Consider the following 23,449-nt stretch of genomic DNA (forward strand, 5'->3'; position numbering starts at 1 on the left):
CAGGTTCACTTGGTTGATGCACACATTTTCTCTCTGTTGTAATAAACTTTTTTATTGACACCCCTCCAAAAAAAATAAATAAAAAAAAAACAACTATTAAAAACAAATCAGTGCCATGTATACAACTGAACTGTATTTTTTTCTTCTTCTTCACAAAAACACAAGTCTTACATTGAATTGAAGACTGATATATATTTCTAGAAAAGGAAATATATCGCCTAATATAAATTCTACGGAACATGGGTTTCCCAGACTAATTAAAGAAGTGGCTGCTGTTTGTCAGTGAGGTGTTTGGCATTGTACTGTCTTTGTGGATTGGTATCTCAAAGTGTTTTTTTTTTACATTAAAAGAAAGCCAAATCTGTGGAATGTTAAGGATGAGCGGAGGATTCCTGAATGACACTAGAGATAAGCAGAGCCTGACATGAAACATGTGTGGGAATCTGTACCAGGTCTTGCTGTCTCCAGCCTAAAATTCTTGCTCTGCATGATGAGCCAGGTGCCGCCTGAGACATACAGCATCATCAGCAGTGTGAATTACCGTAAACAGACTGAAATCTGATTATGTCACATTTATATTAGCTTAGGGAAGATAGTGTTTCTTATTAATTTTGTATGAAGCCACCGAGGGAGCATCAGGGTGGGGACAGCCATGAATGAGGTGAGTATAGCGCTCTTTTTCCACATGCTGATTTTCAGGCTAGCCAGGAGATCTACAGAGGTTAACAACCGAATATTATTAGATGATCCCATTCTGTGGGAATCAGGGCTGGGCCGAGGCATAGGCTGGAGAGGCCCCAGCCTCAGGGCGCAGTGTAGTTGGGGGCGCACAATTTATTCAGCTTTCATTCCTAATTGTGTATGAAGCAGAAAGAAATAAGAAAAGGGGATACATAGCAGTGACTGCAGGCCAGAGAACTAGATATTAAGGTGTTGGGGAGGTTGTGGGCCCTGTGGCCCTCTTAGTCTAATAGCAATCAGTGTGTGACGGCTGGCGTGGGAGGGATGGAGGGGCGCACTTTGGTGTCTCAGCCTTGGGTGCTGGAGGACCTTGTCCCTGCTCTGGTGGGAATAAATATGAACCCTGACTCAACCAAATCAATCCTACATGTCTGTACAGGAGTGCAGGGTGGTTTTAGGCATAGGCAAACTAGGCCTGAGGATGCTGAATTGCTAAACAGGTTGGGCAGAAGACTAGCAGCAACATTGGAGTTTTATCTGGTGCAATATATGAACAGGTACACTTGGCCATGGGTCCCCGGATGTAAATGTTTGTGTCCTATTTTATTTGGATTTTAAATGATGCTAAAAAGCAATCTGGGGGGATGAAGTGAAAGGTATGCACTGACTTGACTAATACAATGTGCAGTCACACAGGTTCAGTTAACAGGTATGCACGGAGTGGTATATCACACTGCGTGCACTCACGTAGGTAGGTGGGTGCACTGTGAACAACAGGTAGGTATATGCAGTGATGGGTATTACAATGTGCACCTGTCACACACACAGACAGGAACCGGACAGGCACAGTGACACTGCGTGCGCTCACGTAGGTGGGGGTGTGTGTGTGCACTGAAGCGAACAACAGCTGGTAGGTATATGCAGTCAGGCATGGTCGGAAGAGCCAATTTCCGATTCCGTGGTAATTCCGCATACCGCCACTACCGAAATTCCGCTACCGTTTCATTCCGACTGAATTCCTGAGCTGTTCCGCGGAATTCCGATTTATACGGAATTCCGTCAGAAAATTTTTAAAATCTCTCCCTCTCCCCCCCTCCCTCCTCCTCCTCCTCCTCCTCCATCCATCCATCCTCTTATATCATCCAGTAGGGAATTGCAGATTTTCAAAACAGCTTATATACCATAGCTGGGATTTGAACCCAAGATGCAGTGTGTAGTAGGTATCTGTCTTAACCTCTAGACCATGAACCACACTACATGGTAAAGCTGTCCTAGCATAAACCATACTACCATTATGATCAATGCAATAGAAAAAGTAGCATGATTAAGGATTGGTACTTTTTGAAAAGCATGCTTATATACCATAGCATATGGTATAGGTATATGCAGTGGATTTTAAAATGTGCACCTGTCACACACAGGCAGGTACCGGACAGGCACACTGACACTGCGTGCGCTCACGTAGGTGGGTGGGTGCTCAGTGAACAACAGGTAGGTATATGCAGTGGGTATTACAATATGCACCTGTCACACACACAGGTAGTCACTGAATGTGCTGGGCCTGGCAGTGGCACACACAGTAGGAATTACCAAGGCTGTCTATGCAACACAAGTGTCAATGGGACACCAGTGGGCTCCAGGAGGAAGTGTAGCCTGATTGGCTACAATGTGCCTGCTGACTGTGATGTAGAGGGTCAAAGTTGACCCTCATGATGCACTATGGGGGCGAATCGAACTTCCAGTAAAGTTTGCGGTTCTCCGCGATCGCGAACCCAGGAAGTACGCCAGGAACCATTCACCGGCAAGCCGTTCGGGCCATGTCTACTGAGGATGAGCTACCTATGACTGCGGACTGATATTGGGGGTCACCTATGACTGCTGGCAGATATAAGAAACCATCTATGAATGGTAGCACATATTGGGAGCCACCTATGATTATATTTCTTGAATGATGACCTTCTTTAAGCTATTCTGACTTTATCAGGTTTTACATTCTAATGCATTTCTGGTACTCACTACAGTAAAACAGTAAATGAGCAGTGCCCACTTTGTTCTGAGTTGAGGGGTTAAAAGTTGTAACATTGAACTCCATTTTCATGTCAGGCTGACTAAAAATGATTTGACAGAGACCATAAATACCCATATATACAATACAATACAATACAATACCATTTGTAAAGCGTTTTCTCCCATAGGACTCAAAACGCATAGTTATGTCTCAGATAAAGACAAATGTTGAAAGCTGGTCTGGACTGTGTTACAGAGAAAATAGTCTGGTGTTCATAAATGCTGGACTAAACAGGTGCCTTTTCAGTTTGGACTTAAATGCTTCCAGGGATAGAGCTGCCTGGATTGGGTGTGGCGGGGAGTTCCAAAGTGTAGGGGCAGCATGACAGAAGGCTCTGTCTCCAAAGGTTTAGAGGTGGACTCGGGGGGTGGACCAAGTTATAACATCCTTTTGATCTAAGTTTGTGGAGGGTGCGATGCAGTTGCAACAAGTAATAAAAGTCTAACTAAAAACTATGTAATAAAAAAAACAAAAAAACTTTAAAGGGACCCCAAGCAGTAAAAATAAACAAAATTGGTACTTACCTGGGGCTTTCTCCAGCCCACCATAGGTCGAGAGGTCCCCCGGCATCCTCCTGGCTCCTCTCCCGGTCCCTCCGCCGCATACCGCACCGGCGACACACGGGTCGGGTGTCGGGCTCCCACTTCCTTAACGGTGACGCTCTTCGTCATCACGCCGGCCTGACAGTACTGCGCATGCGCGATTAAAATGCTTGATGACACGCAGCGGCGGCTTGATGATTAAGAGCATCACCGTTAAGGAAGTGTCGCCAGTGCGGTATGCGGCGGAGGGACCAGGAGAGGAGCCAGGAGGACGCCGGGGGACCTCCCGACCTATGGTGGGCTGGAGAAAGCCCCAGGTAAGTACCAATTTTGTTTATTTTTACTGCTCGGGGTCCCTTTAAGCCTTGGATATGTGAAGCGCATCATTTTTAAACTAGCCTGTGGTGCCACATTTGGATAGCGCCAATACCAGGCTCCAAAAAATAAGGCAGAAGATCCGAAGATCTCCCTTCAAATTAAGCAATTCTCTTGTCAGTCATCTTTCCTGCAGCTTGTGACACCTTGTGAGGGCTCGCTGTCACATGACCACTGCAAAGGTCACAGTACTTGCACAAGGAGCCAGAAACAGCAGTCGGCAGGTAAGCTGCAAAGACTTTTGGCAGAACCCAGCTAGCCACAAAGTGTTAGTAAGCAGAAACACACAGGAGTTATATAGGGTTAGCTCAGTGTTAAAAGCGTGTAACTAGCTGGTGTCCTGTCCCATCTCCTCCATGACTTAGGGCTGGTTCACATGGGCTTCTGCCAGCATCTTGCTTAGCTGAGGAATGAGGATAATCGTTTTTCCAAAACCAAGAAAAAAAGCATTTGGTATCAGTTCTCATCATTCTGTTACTGTGCTGTGTTTTGAGCCCCCAGGGTTACATGAAAAGGCTAAACGTAACTGATCCTGGACGTTACATGAGTCTCTAAAATGACTGAGAAAACAGGATACAGTGCAGCATTTACACAAATGATGCTAAAAACCGGAACCATCATTTAAAAATTACTTCCATTCACTTGCATGAATAGCTAAATGAACATAGCCTGGTACTTGATTTGGCCCTGGAAGTGGGCGGAGACCCATGAAACACTTTGCCAGTTCTATTAAAGACTATTAATTTATATATAGAGGCGCCCTATAGCTGGCTCTGAACATAGCGTGGCACATGATTTGGCCTGAGGAAGTGGGCAGAGACCAACGAAATGCGTTGCCAGTGCTATTAAAGATTATTCATTTATATAGGAATTTGTCTTCATTGAGGTAAACCACCTCAAACTTTATTTATTTGATAGATTTTAATTCATTTTGTTATTGGTTTGGGCGCCTTTTAATCCTGTTTGTTGAATGGATAGCGTTTGATTACTTTTAAATGAAGATTGCCACAAATGCTGCGTTTAGATGCTCACGAGAACCGGCTCTTATGTAGGTGATGATGAGAAAGTGGGAGGAGTGTGGACAGCTCAAAAACTGTTGTTTAGTCCTACCTAGCTGTATTTGTTATGACATATGCAGACAGTTTTGCAAAACCCAAGCAAGGTAATAACACAATTAAAAATGCAGAGATAAAGTTATGTGCACACTGAAAACACGTGCATGGCAAATTACAGCAAAGTCCCCAGTATCCGGCACAGGTGGGGATTGGCTGATGCCAGTCAGATACGTGTGCTTGCTGTGCCTGTTACTTGAACAACCAGCCGAAAATAGCCCCCAGTGTAGCAGAAACTACTTACCGATCCTCCAGGCACCGCCTTCTACATACACATCCTGTAGCTCCCACCGGCTTTCTGGCATCCTCTGTATACGCCTCCCAACACGTCATGTGACCCACATGTCAGGTGACCCGCTATGAGCTAGGCATGGACATCGGAAAGCCACTGGTAGCTGCAGGGTGCGTAGAAGATGGCGCCTGTTATCCCCCTCAGGTATGCTGGTTAGCTGAGACTTCCGGATGCCTGGGTTCTGGATAAGGGGTCTTTGCTGTTTCTATTTTACCCTAAATGCATTTTTAAAAAATGAGTCTGAACTGGGAATTTAAAATTAATGTCATAACACTTTGTACTGCCTGTTGCAATGTAGCACTGTTTTCTGATATGTTTTCCTGCCTACAAGTTGACTCATAATATAAACATTTCACAAAGAATAAATAATGTGTAAAATATTTTATTACATCACTTAAAAAGTGAATACATATACATTTCATTTTATACAGTCATTTTACTCCAGATATTTCACTACAGCTCCAGATGGGATATGATGTCCTTGATGAGTTCATTGTAGCAAATCAAGGACTTCTATCAGCAGAGCTGGGACAAGGTCCTCCAGCACCCAAGGCGGAGACACCAAAGTGCGCCTCTCCATCCCTCCCACCCCAGCCGTCACACACTGATTGCTATTGGACTAAGAGGTGCCCCAGGGCCCCCAAACCCCCAAAACACTTAATCTCTAGTTATCTGGCTTGCAGCCACTGCCATGTATCCCCTTTTCTTATTTCTCTCTGCTTCAAATACAATAGAGGAATGATAGCTGAGTGAGTTGTGCATCCCCCTCCTACACTGCACCCTGAGGCTGGAGCCTCTCTTGCCTCTGCCTTGGCCCAGCCCTGTCTGTCAGGATATTGCCTAGATTGTACCATAAGTTTTGTTTTCCCACACATGTAAATCAGGGTAACGCAACTCACAATAACAAATATACAGTAGCAGAAACAGCACAAACTCTGTGTCCTGAACAGACCAGCATGTTGTAATGAGGTGCAGTCATATTTGGATATTCTGGTGTTAAAATGTACATAAAATTGCATACTTGCCATAAATGTTTTCTTCCAATGATAGCATCATCCAAGTGGCCAATCCTGATCTAGTGCTTTTGCCCCACCCACTCCACCACATGACCATACTCCTCACCAACCCCCACACCTCCTCCAATGTAAACATCCTGGCCTTTTGCATTGGTGCAGAGAATGGGTTACAAATACCAGACAAGCTTTCCGATGCTCCCAACAATACACAAAAAGAGACCGGCACCCAAAAAATGGCTTATATCCCCTGAAAATAGGGGAAAAGGAAAATAAGTGGTGTGCCGAGACCTTAAACCCCAGTGTATCAGCTGGGGCACAACTGTAGATTTGATGGATATGCTGGATTGGCTAATAAATTTAATTAAAAGCTCTTTATTTGGTTACTAGTGGATCTAAGCCTGTTACAATAATGGGCTCTAGGCCTCCCTCTCAACCCCTCTACCCTCCGGTCCCTGTCAACGCCGCCATCTGCTGCCTCCGCCACCCTGGCCCCATCCTACTCCTGCTCTAACTGCCGCCCACATGCCACGCATGCACAGTACACAAAAGCACGGACACGGACACACAGGAGGAGGACACAGGGGTTTTATTGTATAGGATAGCTCTTAAAAACAGAATTCACAGCACAGGTTGATAAAGGGGTAACGCCTGAAGCAGCAGACTCGCTGTGCATTGTGCTTCTTTTCTGATACTGTCTTCTATGGCAGTTTTTAAGAGCTATAAATAAGTAAAGAGCTTTAAATTACATTTATGACAGTGCTGGTCTATCCATTGAATCTGCAATGTCGCTAACACACAGGAGCACACAGAGGTCACACCTGAATATGTAGGGGCCACAGAGGGTATCCTGAGGATTTGAGAAGGGGAGAAAAAAAGTGTGGTGTTCATACATCTGGCCTGTACATGGCACTGTTATACTTGTTTAATGCATAAGATTATCTAGACTGTTGTGGATGGTTGGTTCCTGTTCTGACACTGTTTATGTCGAGAGTTGGTGAATCCTGTAAATGAACCTAGTTTCAGTAATCCTGCATCCATAACAGCAGAGGGGTTACCTTATCATGAGTGTACAGATTTACATTGATGAGGTCTTCCCATGTAAGAACAGGTACAGAGTAAACGTCACTGTCTGATCCGTTTCAGAGTTATCATTAAAATAGCTTGTAACTGGTTCTATCTCCTACGCTGAGGATGGCGTACGGCTAATGTAGGCCCTGCTAGAGCACTTAGTGGTTAGTTTTATAAGATTTTAGTGACTTGAGGCAGTATCATCAGAGTTACACACAATGTTCTGATTATCTGAGAGATGTTCAGTATGTTCAGCCAGCATAAGAGTTTTGGAATGGGTCATTTCTCCTTGCAGAGTCGCACTTCGTTCTTTCAAGTGTAATCCCGATATACGGTACTTGCAAAAGTTCAGTCCTAGAGAATAAGTTTGGCATTTCGTTTCTTTACATCAGAGTTCCTCCGTTGACAATTTTCACTGCTGACCACCAGTAAGTTTATGGAAAAGTTCTTCATCCAAAGTTTCGTTCTGGTCTTTGGAGCGAGTGGAGAGGAAGATGTATCCGCCGATGTATTCGTGAACCACTTTGCAGCTTGCGCTTTGACACATGAAGACCACAGCTATGTTTGGATCGAATTCAATAGCAACCTACAAGGCCAGAAATAAATATACGTTATGACGTCTCACACAAGGCATGAACAGACACACTTCTGCTTCCATCTAAACAAGATTTTTCCCTTATCTAAGTTCTTTGACTTGGCTTAAAATAGTCTCCTTTAGTGGTGAGAAACCTCTTAGCTTTTGGGATTTCATTGTGTTACAGCTGTGCAAAAACTAAACACAGCTGAAGACACCCACCTGCTGGATCTCCCAGTTCACGTTCCATTGTTTCATGTTGGAGTACCTCCACGTGGTTACTGGGTCACCAGTTGCAAAATCAATCCTGATAAGTCTGTTGTAGGAAACTCCAAGGACTTCATCTTTCTTGAGATCCTTAAACCTTTTAGGATAATAAAGACACATTGTTACAATTAGTTTATGTCCAAAATCTTCACTATAGTACAGAAACCAATATAACAGGTATCATCACTACACAAAGCCTTTTGTATGTGAATTACTGTTAACTTCAGTTTACAGCTGCCATAACTTTAGGAAACTAGCTAAAAACCATGGCAACAGTACTCAGCTGGGTGCTAAAAAATACCCAGAATTTGTGTCTCTCTTAATCTCATCGGTTCATTACTGCACAAAGCAGAAAGTAAAAATTATTGACAATTCCACATCTCTAAAACCTGCCTAATTTGCTGTAACAACAGATTTACTTTAGAGGGTGGAGCGATTCTCACATCTGTATAGGCCCTGTGATCGGTGTGCACAATCAGAGAATAATCACTCCAATCTCTCTCAAGGTCTGTACCCACTATGCAATTTTTCCGACTATCTACAAATTTGTGAGTGGCTTGCGATCGTTTGTACCATTTTGTGAAATGGGTACAAGCGGGAATTTATGCTTATAACATTTAGCAACACGCGTCGATATGAAATTACGATAGCATAGCTACGCCCCTGAAGACTTCATCTTAGTTCCAAGGGTGTACCTCACTGTGATCGCCATTGTGCTCGCTCCCGTACGTTTTCTCGTCCCTGCCAGTTAGTATACAGATCAGTGAATGGAAACACAGTTCCCATTCACTGATCTAAGTGCCTGTGATCAATGATCACCGGTATCAAAGAGATGTCGATGGTCATTGACAAAAGTGAAAGTAAATCATATACACATTGCTTCCTCTGTGTACTGTTCACAGTACACAGTAGGAATAAAGTGGGGGACATCTAGTTGCCAAATTGTAAAACTACACCTACACACATGACGTTAAATAAAAATACATTAAATACCCCATTAATTAACCCCTTATATCCCCTCTAAAAATAAAACACTTGTATAAAAAAAGGTGACATTTGAATAAAAATACATAAATAGTTTCCTTAGGGACTTTTTTAATATGTATATTATGAGGGTGCATTACTGTTATTTTTGCAAATAGGGGCTTATAATTATTGACGGTGGTGGACTCGAAACAGAAAAAATAAACCTTTATTTCCAAATAAAATATTGTCGCCATACGCTGTAGTAGGGGCATTTTTTAAACATTATAATAAACAGGATAAATGGGTGAATAAATTGTGTGGGTTTAGCAAGTTTTAGTTTAAAACTATAATGGCCGAAAACTGAAAAATATTTTTGTTCCGTTTTTTTTCTTATTATTTTAGTTAAAATGCATTTAAAATAAAATAATCCTTAGCACAATGTACCACACAAAAGGAAGCCTAATTGGTAGTGAAAAAAAAGGATATCGATCATTTTGTTGTGATAAGTAGTGATAAGTGTGGTGAACATTACGGAAAGTCATGCGCAATCACCAACGACTTGCGTAATGGTCCAGCCCATTACTGTCAGTCCTGTGTAGAATAAAACAAATACCTTCCTTTTGCTCTCTTCCACTGAAAGCAAAAGCCCCTCACCCACATCCTGTGTCAGGTCAGAAAGGAATTTCACACGTGGCCGCCCTCCTAGGCAGAGCCATTTGGTGCACAGCTCATTCCCCAAAGGAACTAGCTCCAACCAGTAAGATAAGAGATTCCCTCCAAAATCATACAATCAAACAAAGAGAACTTTTATGTATTTGTAATTCAAAATAGCCTTGTCGCAGAAAGACAAAAAAACACATTTTCTGATACCTAGAAATCAGTTCTATCATTCACCTGAATTACAATTTTCTAACTGTAAGGAATAAGTAGAGAAACGGCTCTATCCGGCCTGCAGTGATGCTCATCCGAGCTCGGATATCCGAAATACTCGGATATCCTAGCTCTTTTTTCACTATTCGAGCTCGAATACCGAGCTCGAATAGCATTAGCTATCCGGGCTGTGCTATCCGAGCGCACTCGGATAGCAATCAGCTATCCGGAGATATCCTAGCTATCCGAGCTCGGATAGCGTCATCCGCTCGGATAGCGTCACGTCAGACATCACCTCGAGTCCTCACAAGCGAATCAGAGGGCTCCCAGCCCCCTGACTGCAGCCAATCACAGAGGGGGAGCCTGGCCAAGCCCCCCTCTATAAATAGCGGGCGCCATGTTGCCTCACTCGTCCTGCTTGCGACTTACTGACTGACTGTACTGAGAGATTGCTCCAGTGCTTTTTGTCTGTGTGCAAGTGCATTTATTGTGTTCTAAACCAAGCGTGTGTACACTCCAACACTTGATATTCACCTGTATTGCTTTGTATTGTAGATAGATTGTATTTTAGGCAGTTTAGTTTGTGTGATTAGGGACTAGGGAGGGAGACTGTCACTGGTGCTGCTGCAGCAGCTAGGCCCTGTGCCTAGGCAAGGCAGCCTGCCCTGCTCTGTGCTCTAGTCTCTAGTTACCTGTGCTCTCACCTGTCCTACTCTACTGTATTACTTCTGTGTTAGATAGATTATTGTACTATTTTGTAGTTAGCAAGGCCCAGCTTTACTGCTATACCTGTCCTGTATCTGCTCTCTGTAATCTAGTCACACCTGTTCAATTGTTTAGCTAGATTCTTCTATTGTTTAGTTAGTACTGTAGTACTGCAGTCAGTGCTAGTAGTTGTTAGAGTAGTAGTACTACTGTGTTAGCTTTCTACAGAACTGCTGTGCTGTGAGCAGTGCCAGTGTGACAGTTAGTGTGCACTAGTGTCTTCTCCTCTGCTGTCTGACTGGCACTTGGCACGTGCCACATACGGCATGCTCCTGGCACACGTTACACCTGCTGCTGCTGCATTGCCCTGCTCCTGCTGCCTGTGCACAGGCCACTGATACCACCTATATTTAACCCAAAACACAATTGCTGCATAATTTTTTGGAGGTGTCTGGGGTGAAAACTGTCATGTCCCAGTTGTACGGTTGGACTTTGGACACAATGTGGGCTGCACGACTGCTGTCTGGAACCTAGGCCTGATGTTAATTTACAGCTATTTTTTTTTTTTTGGGGGGGGGGATTTTAAGTCCCCACATCATCAATTAGTGTTCCCCTTTACAAAATAATGATGCTACATGCCTCATATACCCTAAAAACGTTTTTAAAGCAATTTAAAGGCCACTTCCGGTTTTTCTATCCGGATATCTGAATTTGCCCGGATAGCCCGGATACTGTGGTCGGATATCCGATTTGCATTCGGATCGGAAAATTTTGAACTCGGATATCCGACCCGGATCGGATATCGGGGTATCCGGATCCGAATCGGATCCGGATTTTGAAAAGGGGTATCCGAGCATCACTGCCGGCCTGCGTAGAGCGAATGCGATAGAATAGGCATGTGTAGCCTCGCTTGATACAGGGTCGCAGGCCGCTTATGAATATAGCCTCGGATTTGCGATGCGCCAATCTGGGGCGGAGTCACACAGAGAATTCATAAATGTTACATTTTTTGCTCTGAGTCTGGGTGCGGCAACCTGCTGATTAGGAGGTAACCCTGCCTTAAACACACCTACTTTCCAGGTAGTGACAGCCCAAAACTCAGGTCCTATAAAAGTGGGGCGAGACCAAACCCGCCCAGTTCTCCAAATTCCATCGACCAGGAAAGTCCATGCATGCGTTCAAGGAGAACCGATGCATGCTGTGTTCAAGGACTCTTAACGTTAATGCCTACTTTTAAACTGGACTCTATTTATTCATTCTTCAAATGGACTGCTCAGCATACTAAGTAAGAACTTTCTAATTTTACCCCTTTATTGTTAAGCTTTGTGATATATGTTAATTGGTGTATATAACTGTATGTAATGCATTTTTGTTATTAAACGTTTTAAAAATCGTTTAGCGGTTATGACTTGTTGCTGAACATACACAATAGTACCTATTCTCCTGAAATCGCTACTCTGTGTTTAACAGAAGTGTGCCTTTATAACCCGTATGCGAGAACCCAGCCCAGATATAACGATCTGACCCAGGTTCCTGCATACTGCTAAGGGTTAATAGAGCGTTCTCAAAGTCCTAGTATAATTACAGTAGCGGGCTGTGTAACTCGCTTGGTGGCAGATCTTTGAATTGTATGTGTGAGGTGAGTCCTTTGGCATCTGAACGCTCCCTCCGCGAGTCAGTTCATCAAATTGCGAAGTTGGGTTACCCTTCGTGATGAGCAAAATGACCGTGTGAGAGGATTTCTGACGCTAATTGATTGACCCCATCCGCAGACCAGCCTTGCGGTCTGTGACAATAAGTTATTGGCAAATGAAAGGGAGGAGCGCTGAAATGGGAAAATTGCTCTAGTCCATAAGGGGAAAACCCCTTAGTGGTGAACTGGTTAAGATTTCCAACAACAAAGTACTGTTCAACAGGCATTCATTGGAGTCGGTTTTTCTGCATCCATTCTGCATCCAATCTGCGTGTAGTGGAAATAGGCCCTAATAGCAATGAGTGTGTGATGGCTGGGGTTGGAGGGATGGAGGGGCACACTTTGATGTCTTGGGTGCTGGAGGACCTTGTCCCGGCTCTGCCCTAAGGAGAGGTTCAAAGGACAGATCCTAGAAAACACCAGAATAATCACAAGCAAGTCTTTGTAATACACATTTTTAATCCTTTCTCCCTATCACCCACATCCCCCCCCAGCAACTATTTTTTACAGGGTGCTGGGGGACATGGGTGAGTGGGAAAAAAACAAGAATGCAGGCATCTGGAGGCTCTATAAACAGCATTGGTGGTGAGGTGGTGCCCGGCATAAGTGGTGGAAGCCGGAGCTAGGACCACCTAGCACACTTAACATAGCTATGTAGGAGCTTGCCTTCCCTAAGTTACGTGAACTGTTTCTGTAGCAACGTGTGTAACTTTAACTGCGGGTGGTCCTGTGAAGTACTTCTACCGCGATAATTCACTAACAGCTGCTACTATGTTAATTTACATTGTTGTAACTATGTAAATTAACACAGCAGCGGCCGCGAGTGAAGTGTCGTGGTAACCAGTACAGTACCACCCGCAGTTAAAGTTACGCACGTTGCTACAGAAGCAGTTTGCGCAACTAAGGGAAGGCACGCAACGGAAGGCGAGCGCTGCTATGTAAGGCTTGCATAGCGCCCACATCTGCACATTAAGCCACCCTGCTAAACAGCACAGCTAATGAATTAAGCCCTATGTTCGATATTGGTGCTTTGGGGAAGAAGCCAATGTTGGACATAGTCTGACAGGATTGGAAAGGCTATGTTCACAGCATTGCGGTGCAGAGTAACCTGGCTTTCTGCACTGCAATACATTGCCTATTCAACATTCACAGTGCGGCCGGTGCAGTATAATGGCAAGTGGAATCACAACACACTGCATGCAGTGTGTTATCTCAAAATGCGTTAACAGTGAAAGTGAAGCATACTTTTCATTGACTATATGGTATGCAACGCAATGTGTGGATAACGTGCGGTGCAACCTTCCTGCTAAATTGCCCTCTGTGAACCTAACCTAAATATAGCAAGATGCTTGAATTGTTTGTTTTAATTCCGAGAAAAGTTCAACAATAAAAAATGTTTACCTGACAATGTAGTAGGCCAAACCGAACTCAGGAAGGGATTGCCATGCCTGGATAAACCTCATTTTGGCTTCTATGAGAGGCATCTGTGAGATGTTCTGCTGGGCCTCCAGGATGCGAGACACCAACTGTGGGGACAGAAGCACTCTTGGTTAAGCATTAAAGAGACTCTGTAACAAAGTTTTCAGCCTTATTTATTCTATCCTTATTTATTCTGCCAGCTCCCGCCGTCACCTCACCTAGCCTGGCACCTAGCAGCACCCATGGGTGCTGCTAGGTGAGGGGTGACAGGTGCAGGCAGGTGGGGAGGAGATCCGGGAGATGGCAGCTACGCATCCACACAGGACACATTCTAAGCTATACTAACCGGCTCATCAATGAGTCGGTTATTGTTGTATTGAATCGAATGAGCCGGTTCTTTTTGTATTGATTTGAATGAATCAGCTCATGAATCAGCTTTTTTTCCGCTTGTTCCCACTGTTCTTTTTAACATTCCATGCAAATTTGGTGTTTCTGGCATTTAAGGGGGCTTTGCTATTAACCGCTAAAGTCGGTGGGCGTTCAATTTTCCCACGGTCAGAAGGAGAATTTTAAAATCGATTTTCTCAAACAAAATGTTTCTTGTTCCCACTGTTCTTCTTAACATTCCTAAATTTGGTGTTTCTATCAGGGGGCTGTGCTATTAAACATTAATGTCGGCGGGTAGACATTCATTTTCTAAATGGCAGCAAAGCAGGGCTTAAAACGATAAATATCGTTAAAGAGAACCTGAACTGAAAATAAAAAGTCAAAATAACCATACACAGGTCATACTTGCCTCCAGTGTAGTCCCCTTATCAATCTCATTCTCCTCTCCTGCATCCCATTTGTCCACTGTAATCAATGGATTTCTCCGTCCTCCATTTTTTTTTTTTTTTAAATAATTTTTATTGAAAGAGAGCTTTATAATACAAAGTTACATTATGAATATAAGACATTATACATATAATAAAATTTGTCACGTAGCATAAGGAACATTATAATACATAGGATATTTTACGTCTCAGACTTTAGTAAACGAGTTACCCCATGTATAATTTGGTTTTCTCTCTCCTTTTTTTTTTTTTTTTTTTTACTTGAGCTAAACAGTAGCAAAAATAGTCGTTGCCATTTTGTTATGGTTTTGATCTGCAGGGGGTCCACATTCATATATATATGAGCCATTTAAATAACTGACATTTCCCTCCCCGGAGGGAATATGCCTAAACTTGTACGTTTAGCAACGACTTTATAATATACTAATCCTAATAAACAACAACATAAAACACAAAATTACTTGTCGCATCTTGTTTTTTATAAAAAAACGAATCATTTGTGAATTATCTATTCCAATCCATCCGTCCAATCCACACAAAATAATTATCGAGTTTTAAGAGAATAGAGGTAAAGCATTCTTCAGAGGTAACATCTGGAGGGTGTCTCAAGGGTTTTGATATTGCTCTTCATCTTAATATATGGGAGAGGGGGAGTGAAAAAGATCTTATAGTCCCACATTCAGAGATCCTAGTGTACCCGCAATATGTCTAGTGAGATACCATTTTGTATATTTGAATGGTTCCATAAAGGACATCAGATCGGTTTTAGGAACATATTTTCTAATAAATGGAGTCCATAACTTAAAAAATTTAGCTGTGTTTTTAGATTTACATCGTTCCGCATCAAACTTATTGATGTACATTAGTTTACTCATAATTTCAATTAAATTTCTGAATGTTGGAGGAGAGGAGTAGACCCATTGGGATAGAATACATTTTTTGGCTGCTAAAAAGACCATATGCTCTAAAGGTTTTAATGGTACCTCGTTATCATTTGCAGTGGGGTCTATGACGTGGAAGAGGGCATCCCAAGGAGTATTACTTCTCTTTACTGCCGTTAAATTAAGACACATATCACGCGCCTTGAGCCAAAATTTCTGAATGGTTGGACAAGACCACAATAGGTGAAACAAGTCTGGGTATGGATATGTACATTTTGGGCAGGCTGTTAGGTAATTTAATCTACCTGTAGGCTGCTTAAAATTGAAAGCATAGTAGCCTCTATGTATGATTTTCATCTGCATCTCCCTCCATGTTTCTGCAGTAATGGTCGAACAGACCTCCATCCATCCTTTTTCCATTAATGGACCAACTGTCTCTATAGTAGAATGTAAGGCTTTTGCCCAGGCAGAAAGATGGCTCGAAGGGGTCGTTTTAAGCTTGTAAGCCCTCAGCTCAGTGTATAGATCAGAGATAGATTTTTTTTCTTGTATTGGGTCTAAAATTTTATGAAATTTGTCATGAGAGGGGAGGGAGGTTTTTGGGCCTATAGAGAACTTTAGATAATGCTTTATTTGGTGATAAACCAAGATTGAATTAGCTGAAAGTTTATATTGTTTTTGTAGTAGAGGGAAAGGTAATAGGCATGCATTTGGGTCCAACACATCAGCAAGAACTTTTATCACTTTTTTTTGCCACATTCCAGAGAATATTGTACCCTGTCCACCTGGGAAGTCTGGGGAAGACCATAAGGGCATCATTGGGGAGATGTTCCCTGGAAGGGACAGACATTTTCGGAATTCTCTGTATGCTAAGCATGTGTCGCGTAATAACATGTTCTTTTTTATTTTATCTGGGAGTGTAGATATTTTAGAATGTAGGATTCCAGCTAGAGACCAAGGGGAGCACAGTTCCTGCTCGAAAGTAGTGTTTGTAAAGAAACTTGTTTGACCCAGCCAGTCTCTTACATGTCTGAGAATAGATACCAAATTATATGCCCTAATGTTTGGGAAGTTTACTCCAATCTTCTCTCTCGGATTCTGTAGAAGCCTCAATGGTATCCTTGATCTTTTTCCTCTCCATAAAAATATTTTAAAGGCGCGGGTTAGGGTTTGGACATCTTTGTGCTTTAACAGAAGTGGCAAAGTTTGAAGCGGGTAGAGGAGCCTACCAAAACTAATCATCTTAACAAGATGACACCTGCCCAACAGGGATAGAGCTAGATTTTTCCACTGTTCTAATTCCATGGTTACTTTTGTGATAATAGGGGTAAAATTTAAATAGTAGAGTTTGGTTGCGTCTCTAGGTATTTTAATTCCCAGATAGTATATGTAGTCTTTAGCTATCTTTATTCCCACATTTTCTTTCAGGTATCTAGTGACTGATGTGGGAGTATGCGAGTTTAGAAACAGGATTTCTGACTTTGACTTGTTTATATGAAGGCCAGAAAATACTCCAAAACAGTCTAATGATTGAAAAATCATGTGTAGGTCTCTTTTGGGATTTTCTATATATAGTAGTATATCATCAGCGAATAGCGAGCAATGGATAGTTTTTGCCCCTAGTGTTAGACCTTGGAAAATATCTCCTGTTCTGAATAGTTCCGCCAGTGGTTCTATAGCTAAGTTGAATAGGAGAGGGGAGAGAGGGCAACCCTGTCGTGTACCTTTATTGAGATGTATAGCTGATGATGCAACTCCTTCCACTATTACTTTAGCTGTCGGAAAACTGTATATTGAGTGAATATAGTTCAAAAATAGACCATCAAATCCCATCTTTGTCATGACTCGATCTAGCCAGTCCCATCTGATGCTGTCGAAGGCCTTCTCCGCGTCCAGGGACAAAACAGCTCCCAGACGCCGAGAAGGCCCCCCAAGACGTGCATTCTCCAAGATGGCCATAACCCGTCTTATATTTAAAACTGCTGATCTTTCCTGCACAAATCCCACCTGAGAATCTTTTACCAGGCCTGGAAGAAGAAGAGCAAGACGTTGTGCCAGTATCTTAGAGAGTAGCTTGATATCGCAGTTAAGCAAGGATATGGGGCGGTATGAGCCAGGGTCAAGTAGATCCTTGGTTTTTTTCGGTAGAATCTTAATAAATGCTTCTTGAGCCGTGGCCGGAAGTTGTTCCTTTTTTAAAATATGATTATATAGCTTAGTCAAGTATGGAGCTATATCTTTCTTGAGACTTCTAAAAAACTCAAAAGAGAACCCATCAGGTCCCGGTGCCTTGCCATAAGGGCTTTCCTTCAATGTTGTTACTATCTCTACTTCAGACACTGGGGCATTGAGCATGTCTATGTCTTCTTCTGACAGGTGTGGCAAGTGCAGTTTATCAAGAAAATCAGCTGCACCAGGTTTGGTGTCTGGAGGGCTTTCGTATAATTTTTTGGTAGTATTCGTGGAACACCCTAGCAATGTCAGCAGGATCAGTAAGGACCTGGCCTTTTTTATCCTTAATGTGAGTAATATGTTGCATTTTGCGTTTACCTCGTGCTATATTTGCAAGAAGTTTTCCTGCTTTATTGCCAAATTTGAAGAAGGTCCAGTCACTCTGAGACCTCCAGAACATAGCATATCTATTGTATAATAAATCTAAGGCCTGTTTGGCGTCTAACCATTTCTGTTTAGTGAGTTCAGACATAGAGTTGATATACTCATGGTAAGTAGTTCTGGCTGTTTTAGCAGCTTGAGTATATTCGTCAAACGTTTTTTTTTTCCTCCTGCTGACATATGCCATGATCTCCCCACGCATCACCGATTTACCAGCCTCCCAAAATAATATAGGGTCCTTTTCGTGTTTAGCATTATTACGTGCATAATCAAGCCACCACATTTGAAGTTGATTTAGAAAATCCTCGTCGCTGATCAAACAAGTGGGAAATCTCCATTGCCTAAACAGCGATTGGCTTTTACCGGCTAAATTTATTTGTAATGATATTGGGGAATGCATAGTCCCCAACAGTCCCGATTTGATCGGGACTGTACCGATTTGGGGGGCCCCTCCCGCCATCCCGCGCTGCCCCCCTTCTGTCCCGGCCGCTGGGCAGAGAGAAGGAAAAAAATTGATCGAGGCACCAGCCCCGGGGATCTGCATGCGGGATGGATTACCGCCGCTATTTATTTCTCCCTCCCTCCTTCCTAATGTGTCCCCCAGTGTCCCCGGCTTCCCCCCGCACAGTAATATGGGCAGCGGAGCGGGCAGTGAGTCATACCACTGCCTCTCCGCTGCGTACCGGGATCTCCTCTGATCTTCTCGCTTCCTGTGACGTCACAGGAAGCGAGAAGATCAGAGGAGATCCCGGTACGCAGCGGAGAGGCAGTGGTAAGACTCACTGCCCGCTCCGCTGCCCATATTACTGTGCGGGGGGGAAGGGGACACCGGGGGACATATTAGGAGGGAGGGAGAAGGATAATGATGGCGGCGGCGGCCATACATGCCGCATACCGGGCGGGCTGGTGCCTCGATCGGCTTTTTTCCCCCCCTCTCTCTGCCTGGCCACCCCCCTCCTCCTCCTCACCACCACCACCCCGGCACCCTCCCATTTGGGAGTAATTTAATAACAAAATTATTTTAAAAAAAACAAAACTTTTTTTCCCCCTGGGGTGGGCGTGACTAGTGGGTTGGGGGCGTGGCCAGGGGTGTGGCCTAATTGTCCCGTTTTGGGACATTGAAATGTTGGGAGGTATGGGAATGATCTGATATAGTGATTTCAGCGATTTTAGCTTTAGAAATTGATCGCATTGTGATTGGAGTTACCAGAAACATATCGATTCGTGAGAAAGAGTCATGGACTGGTGAGTAGAAGGAGAAATCGTACTGAGAGGGATTTAGGAAACGCCAGGCATCTATCAAATTGTGAGAGTCAATGAATGTGGCAATTTTCTTATCGTTGTGATTAATGTTTTTGGCAGATGGTCCTTGTACTGGATGTCTCCTATCTTCTAATGGGTCAGGGACAGCATTCCAGTCTCCTCCAAGCATACATAGTGTGGATGGGCTAACAGTGGATAAAAGAGATGAAATCTCTGATAGAAAAGGCCCACTACCTGAGTTAGGACCATATAGATTAAAGATGGATAGCTGTGTACCCCTAATTTCTAGGTCAAGTTGTATCCATCTCCCTTCTACTTCATCTATTTTTTGTTGAAGAATTTTGCATTGTAAAGATTTATTAATCAGTATTAGGGTCCCCGATTTTCTCCCTTTAGCCGGTGCTCCAATTACGTTGCCCACCCATAGTTTATGCATAAATTTGTATTCGTCTATTCCCAGATGGGTTTCCTGGAGTAATGCAATATCTGGTTTTAGTCTATGTAGATGCCTTAATACCTTTATCCTTTTCTCACCAGTCCGAAGGCCCTTTACATTCCAAGAAACAACATTTATCTCAAGGAGGTTTCCATAAGAAATAGAGTTTGTGAAAGAATGTTATCGGTATGATATGGGAGGATTGTATCCCAGCAAAGTACAATCTTTTCCCAAAGAAATTCATTCGTGTGGACTCAGATGGATTGGTCGCGACAAGTGACAAATCATGAAACACATAGAACAAGAAAACTATATACAGGCTCAACAAGTTACTATTCCTCAGATGACTTCCTTTTTTCCTCCTGTATAGCAGAAGCAGAAAGACGACAAAAAACACCATGATGAGTGGTATAGAGCGCTCCCCCCAGGCATAAATCGCCAGAGGAGAGCAACCGGCACCACCGCCTTCTGTCTTAGTTGTACCGGTGGTTTCCGTCATCTCAGTGCCTGTGCGACTGCTCTTCAGTCCGTGAAAGAACTGGCATTAGATATAAAATGCCAGTTGTTTTTTAAAATAACATTAGCCTCCACGCATTAAAATAATTGTATATCAACAGAGAGCGGCATACCCTTGCACAAACAGAATAATTATTATTATAGAGATATGGCATGTCGACTCCTTCTAGCCAACTTGGTAGTAAAACCTAACAATCAGATTGAGTCATATACCGCATCACCCTCCCGTCCCCCTTCCATCTCCCATTGCCCTCCAACCATATATCCGAAAACACCTTTAAAGTGACATAGTCACAGAGAGATAAACATTTAAAGTGCCCACTAATAGCCAGTCAGATAACCTTATATTTCCATCTCAGGGTGTTACACATGGTAGCGTATCATCTCCAGAGTCATCGCCTTGCTTTGGAGCATCATGGAGACGGGGAGATTTAGGTAGAGAGCCCTCCACAGAGTTATCAAAACTTGACATAATGCTCCTTCTCACGTTGGGTGAGTTTGCAGGTGATTGTTTTTCTTGTAGATTCTGGGCATAAGTGTATGCCTCAGACGCTTCAGAAAATGTTTTAATAGATGAGTCAGGGTGATAGATCTTAAAGGGACTCCGAGCAGTGCAGAAACTATGGAACGATGCATATCATTTTAAAGCTCTCTTTCTCCTCTTTCCAATGATATATAAACCACCACCCTACGTCTTTTAGTTTTCGCTATTTTCGCGATTGAAATTGCCCCGACCGCGATTTCGATCGCGAAAATAGAGAAAACTAAAAGGTGTAGGGCAACGATTTAGGTGTCGTCAGAAAGAGGAGAAAGAGAGCTTTAAAATGATATCCATCAAGTTATAGTTATATTGTATTACACAGGACGACACTTTCCCCAGTGTCAGAAGCTCCATTCTGCTGAATGCAGCTGCTGACTTTGACAAAAAGTCGCCCTGTGTAATACAATATAACTATGGCTTGATGGATATTATTTTAAAGCTCTCTTTCTCCTCTTTCTGACGACACCTACATCGTTGCCCTACGCCTTTTAGTTTTCTCTATTTTCGCGATCGAAATCGCGGCCGTGGCAAATTCAATCGCGAAAATAGCGAAAACTAAAAGGCGTAGGGTGGCGGTTTATATATCATTGGAAAGAGGAGAAAGAGAGCTTTAAAATGATGTGCATCTTTCCATAGTTTCTGCACTGCTCGGAGTCCCTTTAAGAACTGCTGGATAGACCAAAGCAAAGCGGTATTTCTTAGATATTAACATCTGACACGTTGGGGAAAATTCCTTGCGGGCCTTGGAAACTTCGGCTGAGAAGTCAGCAAAGATCAGTACTTTATTCCCTTCAATATTCAAAGATTTCTGTGACCTGAAAGCCTGCAATATCTTGTTTCTGTCATTATAGTCTAGGTACCGAGCAATTACCACTCTTGGTCTTTTGAATTCTGGTTTTAGGGGGCCCAGACGATGTGCACGTTCGACTTTCAAAGGGCCAGTAATACCTAGACCGTCAGGGATAATGTCCGCACACAGCTCCAATAAAGTGTCAGGTTTAAACGATTCCGGAATGCCTACAAACTTTAGATTATTTCGACGAGATCTATTTTCCAGATCCTCTAAACGATCTGCCATAATAAGATGTTTCTTGTCAGAAAGATCAGCCTGCTTCTGTACTTTCACCACAGTGTCTTCGAGATCACTTGTACGCATTTCAATTGCCTGAATTTGTTTACTGTGTTCTTTAAGCTGCATCACAATAGGGGCCATTTGTTCTGCTATTGCCTTTGTAATTATGGCAGAAAGATCATGCTGCAGATATGATGCAACCTCAGCCGCCAACTTTTTATAGTTGATTTTCCCTTGACGTGTCATTGGAGTGTCATTTTCACTAGCGGACTCCATTTCTGACACAGGAGTAGGTTTAGCTTTAAGATTAGAGCGTATCTTGGAGCGAAGGGGTGATCTTTTAGGGCGTTGAGATTTAGCAAGAAATTTGTCCATAACTACAGTTCAAGTGCTATACTTGTCAGTAAATAAAAGATCTAACCTCTTCAGATGAATGTGCGTGGGCCCCGAGGGCTATTCAATGAAGGAAAATATGGATTCCGTGCTGTTGGCCCCAATGTTAGTGCAGGGCGCGGTTTTTGGGCCTAGCCGCGTGTCAAGGGCGGGACGTGGCGTAGTTTCAGAAGCCCATAAGGTACGTGCTACTGCCGGAAGGTAAGTATATTTCTGCTCACCTTATCTGACGGTGTGCTGCTCTGCGGGCTCCCAATGAGGTTGAGTAGGGTAGTCCACGGTTTCCGCGCTCCTGCACAGTTGGTGGTGGATGAAGTGATTTCTGAGTCTGCGGGAGCCAGAAGATTGGCAGTGCTGCAGGTACGGCGCGCAGGGCCCAGAAGGAAACTCGGCAGGAGAGGATGCGGTCTCCGTATTGTAAAGTCTAGCCGTATTGGAGGGTGCGACTGTTGGGCCTAGTCTTGTGCGGAGGCCGGGGGCTGGCGTGAGTTGGCTTGCCGGAGTGTAGCGCACGTCTGGCGCGGAGGGTCAGATTTTCGTCTGGGAGGTGGGTATGAAGCTCCTCACCTTGTCTGGGGTTTCGGGGGTGTGTGCGGCCGTTGGCGGAGTTCAGAAAGGCATGGAGGCAGTGCGAGGACTGGAGCTCTCGCTTCCACGTCTGCTCACATGAGGCGCCGGAACCGGAAGTCCGTCCTCCATTTTGAAAATGGCAATTACCCCATAACAGCTTCCAGGTCAGCACACTGTTAAACTGTAACATCACCCTCTTGAGCCATAGGGAAACATGTGCATTACCTTGCATATTCAGTTGTAACTGACAGCTGCTGATATATAACTGAAAGCAACTGGTATATTTCAGTTCTGACAAAATATTGTCAGAACTGGAAGGGATCACTGTAAGAAGAAAACGGTGAGCCTCTGAGAGGAAGTGACGGTGAGGTAAGTATGTAATGTTCATTTGCAGCTACGTCATGTGTTTATTTTAAATAATTTTACTCGCTTCAGGTTCCCTTTAAGGCAGGACAAAAAAAGCAGGTTTTAAAACGATAAATTACGTTCACAAGGTCTGCGCCATTAAAACGATAAATATAGTTTTCAACAAATATCAGGCAGAAGGGGGCATCATTATTTAACCGGCGCCATTTTTCACTGGACGCATGTTTTTTTATGGTACAAATCGGACAGTACAGATTCTCTTTAATGAAGATAAAAACATTTATCAGTTACATTCATTAATCTATATGTTCTCACCA

At 43.4% G+C, this 23,449-nt stretch overlaps 1 protein-coding gene across 1 annotated transcript in view; it reads right to left on the reverse strand.

The window, feature by feature from the left end:
* Positions 1-5,436: 5,436 nt before the first annotated feature.
* FERMT1 (FERM domain containing kindlin 1) overlaps positions 5,437-23,449 on the reverse strand; it is an 83,909-nt gene continuing 65,896 nt past the window's right edge. The window contains exons 13-15 of the mRNA XM_068232504.1: positions 13,631-13,755; positions 7,951-8,092; positions 5,437-7,740 (exon numbers count right to left, since the gene is read on the reverse strand). Coding sequence (XP_068088605.1) covers positions 7,567-7,740; positions 7,951-8,092; positions 13,631-13,755 — 441 coding nt within the window. The 3' untranslated portion in view covers positions 5,437-7,566. The remainder of the gene's footprint in view (positions 7,741-7,950; positions 8,093-13,630; positions 13,756-23,449) is intronic.

This window comes from Hyperolius riggenbachi, chromosome 4 (assembly GCF_040937935.1).
Source record: "Hyperolius riggenbachi isolate aHypRig1 chromosome 4, aHypRig1.pri, whole genome shotgun sequence".
Taxonomy (NCBI): Eukaryota; Metazoa; Chordata; class Amphibia; order Anura; family Hyperoliidae; genus Hyperolius; species Hyperolius riggenbachi.